Source organism: Diadema antillarum, unplaced genomic scaffold (assembly GCF_040938485.1).
Source record: "Diadema antillarum isolate AM-2024a unplaced genomic scaffold, OU_Dant_1.0 scf00000114, whole genome shotgun sequence".
Taxonomy (NCBI): Eukaryota; Metazoa; Echinodermata; class Echinoidea; order Diadematoida; family Diadematidae; genus Diadema; species Diadema antillarum.
The window spans coordinates 3,935,001-3,944,631 of NW_027271003.1; the positions used below are offsets into that span (position 1 = coordinate 3,935,001).

The 9,631-nt window shown below is 39.4% G+C and overlaps 1 protein-coding gene across 1 annotated transcript in view; it reads left to right on the plus strand.

Annotated features, from left to right (window-relative positions):
* LOC139719754 (tubulin alpha-1C chain-like) overlaps window positions 1-8,789 on the plus strand; it is a 13,765-nt gene extending 4,976 nt beyond the window's left edge. The window contains exons 3-4 of the mRNA XM_071631144.1: window positions 7,108-7,256; window positions 7,806-8,789. Coding sequence (XP_071487245.1) covers window positions 7,108-7,256; window positions 7,806-8,789 — 1,133 coding nt within the window. The remainder of the gene's footprint in view (window positions 1-7,107; window positions 7,257-7,805) is intronic.
* Window positions 8,790-9,631: the final 842 nt, after the last annotated feature.

The following is a 9,631-nucleotide window of genomic DNA, read 5'->3' on the forward strand; positions in this document are numbered from 1 at the left end:
TTTCATTTAAAATGAGGATGAAATTTAACAACTCCTTATCAGTGAAACCAATCAATGACCACCTGGTATTCAGGAAATTGTCATTCGTCAATAACGAGACCCTGTGATGAAATGTGTCCCGAATCTGAATAGACATAGGTCAGAATTCTGCCAATAAAATTGGACACGAGCTCGGAAGGGCGCCTCGTCCTTTCAGTTGATAAAGAGCTATAGCAACAAGAGAGGGAGAGGGAGAGAGAGAAGGAGAGAGAGAGAGGGAGAGAGAGAGAGGGGGAGGGGGGAGGCTTGCAGGTGTATAGACAATGTGCCGACTCATAAAGACGCTTTCCTAGTATGCAGAGTAGCAGAATAGTTCATTTTTGAAAATGAAACAATAGTTATCACAGAAGAGATTCCAACTGTGCCACTCTAATAAGTAACAAAAAAAACCAACAAAAACAGTGAGTTTTCCGGGAAATGATAAAGAATAAACAATGAAACAGCAAACAACGAAAGCTATGGATTTTCGAAATTAAAACGACTCATAAATTATATTTGAGGCGCCTTTTTGGAAACGGATTTATAGGAAAACGATAAGAAAGATAGACAAGCTGTAAATTCGTGGGATCTCGAGATGCATCTGGTTTGCGAAGTACGGATGAGGCGATGATTTCTAAGGCAGCTAGAAGAAGGAGCTAGGAACAAGAATGAGAGAGAGAGAGAGAGAGAGAGAGAGAGAGAGAGAGAGAAAAGAGAAAAAGAAACAAAAAAGATACTTGCAGTTCCACTCCAACAGGCAGTAGCAGTTTGCAAACCGCTATTCAACGAAAACCCTATATGTTCCTTTATTGATATTAAGCTCGTGCTAAAAGTCAATGCGTCCATTCAAGCTACAATCGTTTGCTTGCATGGGATGACGAGGCGACTAGGGGGATCCTAAGAGTCCATTTAGGGACAATGGCTTAGCTAATCCGTTAATCCACCTGCATACACGGCGATCCTACCCTGTTTATCTAGTTAATCCAGGGGTGAATGAGAACATCACTTTGCGACATCCATCGATCGCGTTTGATCCATGTCGGCTATTCACTGTCAACCATGAGTGTTTGTCCGCTAAAGATGACGCCAGGGTATAAAGCGAGGAAAATATGAGGAGGATCTGCTCGTGAAGTGGTAGCAACAACGGTTAGCCCTTATACATAGTGACAAAACTAGAGAGTTAAACTTATTGATGGGTATGATAGGCTATTGTCGTGCATGTATCACCACTGGCTATACCTGCCAGACGATATACAACATCTTAGAAAAACATGAGTATAAAGAGAGATGAGTATGACTATAGTGTCACCCCATGTAAAGAGGATTTGCTATAGATTCGGTTACGATATAAAAGTGTACTTGAAATTTTCAACATGCTGTTAGCGTTTTTGATCAGAGGATGGTTACGCACCGCTGGAAAATGACTTCCATGAAGTCTAGAACAGCCTAACTGACACATTTCCTATATCATGATACGTTTGAAAGTCAGAGGAAAGTACACATTTTCCTGGGCTTTCAATTATTGTTCTTTTCCAAGAGATAGCTATTCCATGGAATTTATAGGTTGAATCGACATTGCAATGGAAAAAAGTCGTATCCATGCTCATCTGACAGATTAACGAAAGGCTTGTACATGGTAATGGAACAAACAGTGCATTTTGTTTTCGTCATCCAATTGGGACAACAATATGTTATATAAATCTTTTTCATCTTTTTGGGGTGTTTAATTTGTTTAAAAAACCGTTTCGCAGTATTTTGAAATGATAATCATTTTTGTATCAAACAAACCTGTGAAGTCATCCGCATTAAGACATTTACCACAGTTTGCGATTGAAAGAATTACTTTATGATATCAGCACTGATTGTAAGCCTTTATTATAACTGTATCACTTCACAGAAAAATTAACTCACCCTTGGAATGTGGATATTATGTTGTACCCTGTCTTAGTGAAAAACAAAAACAAAAATAAAAACAAAAACAACTAAACGTACAAAGAAAAATCATGGTGATTATTCTACAGATAGAATCACTGGCACCACATTTGCAGATTGCTGGCATGTTATTTAAACGCCCTTACCATAATCATGGAACAACATAATGATTGTTTATCAAAGGGGAATCCAGTTCAAATATAAGTTAGTCTGATAAAAGAAGAGTGCTGTCTTACGTGTTCAACGGTAAAGATTTGACTGAAATCGGAGGAAAAATAAGGAAGTTATGACATCTTGAAGTTTTGCTATACGTATTTCTGCAAAACAGTTCTTGTACAGTGGATATGAATATGCAAATGAGTGAGCTAATCATGTCATAACCTCACAATTTTCAATTGATCGTGTACAAGAAAATGACGAAAACTCAATATTTCTGTCACTGAAATCTGAAACATGATGTTATTCCAGGTTGAATAACTTCAGAATAGTGATCAGTTAGATATACGAGGATTTGAGCCTCGGGCATGATTGCGTTTGAATGAAAAACTGGAAATTTCAAAATTTTACGTACAAATTATTATGGTAAGTTGTGAGGGGATGACATGTTCACTTTGCCATTTGTATAACTCATATTGACCGTTCAAGAACTGTTTCCTCAAAAATTAGCGAAACTTCAAAACTTCATAACTTCCTTATTTCTCATCCGATTTCGATCAAAATTAATGTATACCGTTGAACTCGTAATATTTTACTCTTTCATATCAGACTAACTTGTATTTGGACTGGATTTCTCCTTTAATGCCTGCGCCTGATTTGATAGCTAGCCAACGATGACAAAAGTCACTTCAGCATGAATCCCGTGTCGCGATCCAAGTACACATATCTCCTACGTGATGCTTAGAAGTCTACTTGAGTATGCCCAGCATGGCTCCAAGGCAGTGCTAATAAACATGTCTTTATCATAATAATTATACACATTTTATCTCCTCTCTTTCTCTCTCTGTGTGACTTTGTGCATGTGAAAGAAACTGAAGAAGAATCGTCAAAAGGGATCGCGTTCTTTTCTATTCAACTAGTATCAATTTCTATTGTGGTATAAAAAAATGAAAAGGGTAAAAATGGAACCGACTATTAATCAAGAGAAACCTGATGAACAGTGGTGTAATCCTATCGCAGAGTAACGTGTTACATACACGCATAGACAGCATAGAGCACAGCATTAATTTGATACAGGGCATGGCACGCTGTCAACGGCTAGACATAACAAAATAAATCAAAATATTTTAACTCATGTGTACAGTATAGTTGTATCACATAGTACACGGCATAATGATGTAATTAAGTCAATCTGTTCATCACTATCGCGCGTACGTTCTGAGTTATCTGTAATAATAATTACTTGATAAATCTTACAGAGTAATCTTTGGGTCCGGGATATAAGCTGTTACTACCCATACGCACGAAAGTAGTACCCCGGCTGAACATTATTGATAATAGACCTATAATTACAGGACGTATCTTATGAATGGGGTCACAGGTAGGTACGACTTGTGAGTTCTGATTTGCTCTGTCCAAGCTGCGGGATCGTTTTGGTTTGAATGACGTGCCGAGTAAAACGAGCAGACTTTGGTCAGACGAAGTGCAAACTAAAGCAAGACATCAGGGAGAGCTTGAGATAAAGGCGCCAGTTATAACCCATCCATCAGGATTTAGCACAAGTAATCTGGAAAAAAGAAGTCACAACAAAAACAGAAAAGAAATAAGACAAAAGGAGGAGGGTACACGCCAATATTATTGCGGAATGCAAATAATCTATAATCGTTGGCAATTGCAGTTCATGACGTCAGATTACAGAGAGAGAAAGAAACATTGTATTTTTATCTATACGCTACATTCACTATATTGATTATCAAGACCTCTGTGGTATCTTCGGATAGACTTTTAACCGAAATACAAATTCAAGACATACTATATACATTATGAATTCTCTTCATGAATTGCAATATATGGCACTCTTTCAGTTTGATTATGTCAACTGGAAGAATACAATGTAATCATTAATTCTTAGAGCTCGCTTCAGAGCCATCAGTAGTATTCTTAATTCCAGGAGTTATATATCTTTGTAAGTATCAAGATAATCTTGTAAATTTATCATCAAAATTATTACATTGATCAGTATACAGGCCTTTAATCATCTTTAATTTCAATTGCAAAAAAAGAGGGATATATTTCTTACTTTGCTATTTACATGATTACTGGAGGCAAGATGACTAGTTAGCATTTTCTGCTATCACTCAGAATTAGAAAGAAAAACAGAGAGAGAGAGAGAGAGAGAGGGAGAGAGAGAGAAAAAAAAACCCAATAAAATCTTTAGAACCCCAACATTCAAGCTCTAAACATCACTCCCATCATACCTACTCCATTCTCCCAGCTTTGTTCTGTAGAGCGGATACCACTCACATAATGTGCAATCTTAAGTGTGTGTATGTAATGATATGTTTGTAAAGGACGATTATAGGTATAGCTCTCATGCATTTTTAGCGAGACCTTAAATGCATGTTCTATGCATCTACATATAATTGTTAACCAAGACTCGCGGGTAACACAAACTCCACGAGAAAAAGAGATTACACGGGTTTTCGCTCGTAGGGCTGAATTTGCTAAATATTATGTAGGATTGTAAAAGTACAGATCATAATGATAACTGGGCAACGCTCTGTGGATGAACACTCGTTAAACCTTTATCTCTTATGGGGTTTATTAACTCTTGTCTATTTGCAACCATTCGATATCTTAGAGCAGAAAACCGTATGATGTAAATTTAAAAATCCTGGTAGAAACTTGTGCATTCTAATTCGAAGTCAATTAAGAAAGTTTTCTTTATTTCACTCGAACACAAGGCGATACATGGTAAAAAGTATACAAGAAAAAAGTAAAGGAGTATACACGCTAAAAAGAATAGCACTAAATGTAAATGCAGTTTGTTATCTATACGAACCTTGCACTGTATTAAAGCAATCTTTGCTTTCTCGCAAATGCATGCATGGTCTTTGTAACACCGTTTATCTAGCCGAGACAATTGTTATGAAAAAAAAAATATATAATGTACATTATACACAATGTTGCATCCTGATGTAACCTACCTGTACATGCGATGTTTTCGCACGTATTCCTGATCGCACTCTTTCATCCCGCCTTTGGGAATGGATTATTCTTTATTTTAAATAGTCAATGAGCGCATGGTACGGCATGGACAAAATAAAGCAACTTTTTTCCCTTCGCGATCGTGATGAAAGGATATAATTGCTGCTCTTTACTCTCTCCCTATGGATGTCATTTAGACACCGTCTCCAAAGTAATCTCACTCGGATATCGTCCAAGGGATGTAACGATGAAAACCTGAAGATAACTATTAAATTTGAAGTTTATATAAGTAAAACTATTTATGGCATTGCCCGCTTTCAAGAACACGTCTGCTGATTTAAAACTTAACTCAAATGTGGACATTATTAAAATGTTCAATCAATTCTAACTTCTAAGGGCTGGCGAGGAAATAAATACAATGTAGTTCCTTCTTTGCCTCAACTAAACCAGGATTTTGAGCTCGTTTGGTGATAAGGCAAACATCGCTTGAGGAAACCTAACTGATAAGGTAAATAGAGCTGCTTAAATGTGACGCTGATTGAAAATTTATCTCGAAAGACAAAAAGCAAATTTAGATAATCACTTGCGCAGATTTTATTTGAAAAGCGTGTGATTTTAACAGCGTATCTTGTATTGCTTGCCTACTGGTATCCCCCTCCCCAAAACATTGGCAGTACAATGAATCTTTCCCTCCCTACCATGAACTTATGTTGGCCGTCAAAAATGGTGCCTTTTCGAAACTCGTACCATTTTTCATTAGAAATGCTCAATGCTTTTTTTCATCCGATCCGTCGCTTTCTATATTTATTTCCTCTTTTTTTTTCTTTGATTTTAGTTCTCTTATTTCGCACATCAAATGCCCAAGCTGGAGACACTCCCCATTCTCTTTCCGTTAATTATCGCGATTACGCCAAATCATAACACAATCATTCATTCTTCTGAACTACCAAACTTTCAACATCACATGAGTGTAGACCATCGCCCATTATGACAAGGTCTCATGATTAAATAGATAACAAACGAACAAAGCAAAGCAAACATTAGAATGCCATTGAATACACTAAGGCTTATCTCATTGGTGTTGCCATAGGTAATTTCCCCAGAAAGCCACCTGCATCAATTTTTGAAGGAATTCTTGTCATTGGGTAATTTCATTTGATTTTAGGGCGGTGATTTCGCTCAGTCGGTAGCGCGTCTGCCTCCAAATCCAAAGGACCCGGGTTCGATTCCCGAGTCTATCTGAGCAATGTTGTGTGTAATCATACATTCCCCTCTAGTAATAGGCAATACACTCTGTCCCTCGGATAGGACATTAAATGGAGGTCCCGTGTGTGAGAGAGTCACAACTCAAACACGTAAAAGATCAGACTTCATTCATTCATTGCAAACAGCAAGGTGAAAAACCCGGTGAAGTAGTCTCGCCTCATATTCAACTGGGGCACATTATTAAACAATAATTGGACAGAGGGAAATCATTTTTAATAGCGTCCCATTTTTTTAACACGACAACATTCAACTCGGGCCCATGTCAGAACAGCTACTGCAACTGAAAATGGGCTATCCAGCGATCTTCTCAGATGGGAAAAAATGAAACAAACAAACAGTCAGTGAGCGAAACTAAACTTGATAATAATTATTTGATGATGATTATGGTCTTCTCTATTTAGGGTAGTCAGTCTCTTCAGTGTTACTACTACTCTCTCACAGGTCCCTTCCATAATGATTAGTTACTTTAGCGTTGCCAGGTACATGTAGCCATTTATACACTACCTGAATCAGGAGGGACACAGTAGGATAAAACATCTTGTCCAAGGACGTAAGCGCTGAACTGGGCTTGCTGTTTGATTCTTACAAGAATAACCAAAAACAAAACAAACATAGAAAGAGCTCATTTTATTTTCTCTCTTCCACTCCTTTTTCCTTTTTCATTTTCTCCCTTTTTTCATTTTCTCCCCTTTTATTTTTGTTTTTCCACTGTTTTGATTTTCTTTTTCGCGTTTTTCTGTCCATCAGATGAGGTACGGACCGGGACATATCGGCAGCTATTTAGTCCCGAGCAGCTGATCACGGGAAAGGAAGACGCCGCCAATAACTATGCTCGGGGTCACTACACTGTCGGGAAAGAAATCGTCGACCTGGTGCTCGACAGAATTCGAAAACTTGTAAGTGAACTTGTTGAGACATTCAAAATGAGCCCTCTTAATCCTTCTGCGCCAAACGTCTACCACAATTACCTCTGCTTGGAACAATGGTATGAATAACCATGTTGGCGAAGATTAAAACAAAGGTAATGATCTTAAATTAAATCTAAAATTGATATTTTGATGACAACAGCACTGTCATGAATGCGGTAGAATTAGAAGTAGCAGAGTCAACAGGAGAGTAAAACCAAAACAAGAAATGAATGGCGTCACTGAAATGGTGACGAAAACATCATCAACAAAGGATGACAATACCGATGACAACATTCATGGTCATTTTTCTATCACTATTATCATGAAAAACATTGATATGATAAGAAGTCAACAGGGGGGCATTTCATGAAGCCTTTTGGTCGGATATTTTTCTGACAAACTGTTAGAAGCTACGGAAATCCTTGCACCTGACTGGCAGAGAGCAATTTTGTCTGACAACTTTGTAGGGCAAAAATAATGCTTCATGAAATGCTCCCCTGATCTGCACGAACGACATCACTCTGCTTTCCTTCACAGGCTGATCTGTGCTCCGGCCTACAAGGTTTCCTGATCTTCCACAGCTTCGGGGGAGGGACCGGTTCGGGCTTCACTTCCCTGCTTATGGAGCGTCTCTCCATCGACTACGGTAAGAAATGCAAGCTCGAGTTCGCCATCTACCCCGCCCCACAAGTTTCCACGGCTGTGGTCGAGCCTTACAACTCCATCCTAACGACGCACACCACCTTGGAGCATTCCGACTGCGCCTTCATGGTCGACAACGAAGCTATCTATGACATATGCCGCCGCAACCTCGACGTCGAGCGTCCGACGTACACCAATCTCAACCGGCTGATTGGGCAGATCGTCTCTTCGATCACGGCATCGTTGCGCTTCGATGGTTCACTGAATGTTGACCTGACTGAGTTCCAGACAAACCTGGTTCCCTACCCTAGAATCCACTTTCCTCAGGTGACCTATAGCCCCGTCATCTCGGCAGAGAAGGCTTACCACGAGCAGCTCAGCGTGGCGGAGATTACTAACTCCTGCTTCGAGCCCGCCAACCAGATGGTGAAGTGCGATCCTCGTCATGGCAAGTACATGGCCTGCTGTCTGCTGTACCGTGGTGACGTAGTCCCTAAGGATGTCAACGCTGCCATTGCCACCATTAAGACCAAACGGTCCATCCAGTTCGTCGACTGGTGCCCAACTGGATTCAAGGTCGGCATCAACTACCAGCCACCAACCGTCGTGCCAGGCGGCGATCTAGCCAAGGTCCAGCGTGCCGTGTGCATGCTGAGCAACACCACGGCCATCGCCGAAGCCTGGGCTCGTCTGGACCACAAGTTCGACCTGATGTACGCCAAGCGTGCCTTCGTCCACTGGTACGTGGGAGAGGGTATGGAGGAGGGAGAGTTCTCCGAGGCTCGTGAGGACCTGGCCGCCCTCGAGAAAGACTATGAGGAAGTGGGCCTCGATTCGGTTGACGGGGAGGATGAAGGCGAGGTGGACGAAGAATACTAACTCATGATTACAATAAGTGGCCATTATGCAAAGATAATCATAACTTATTTTCACCCTTCTGAGCATTGTGTGGTATTCCTTCATAGATTTCTAAGTACTCGGAATTACTTAGTGCCTTACTCAGAAGTGTCTGTTTAACACCCTCTGTAGTTGTCTATTTGTAATTGGTGAATATGTAAATATTACAAAGAAAAATTTTGAAATCGACCTGGTAGTATTTCACAGCATATCCACAATTTGGTAAAGTTGAGTGGGCGGCTACATTCTTTTTTTCTTTAAGTTTATTCTTGTGATGCCTTTTCTCAATTTTCTCCTTAAAAGCACGAAAATACCTCAAAGAACTGCACAGTTTGCAACAGGTACGACCATGACACAACGACCCAGACACAACTTCGTAAGACGGTAATACTCACCGTCTTACGAATAGAATTGTTACATTTGTGATTATTTGCCATTATCTAGGAACAATATATATCGCATTATGCATGTATATCAAATAAAAAAAAAACACGACACATAAAGGTTATGGTGAAATCATGTTCTGACACTCGTCTTCTTAAATCACTTGCGTCGTAATGATAATTCGGTGACTTTGTGACATACTGATTTGCAGTGACAGACTCGGCATTTTCTCTGAATAAGATGGGAGAGGTATAAGTAGCATTTTTGTTAATCTAAAGGAATAGTGCGAGGTTTCATTAGAGTCTAGAAGTATGGAAAACGATATTTTTGATTTTCATAAAATTTGACATGTTTTATAGATCTTTTATTTTTAGTGTAATGAGGCTTTACAAAACAAAACAACCTCACGTGATCGTGTTGCTTGTCCAATTATGTCACAG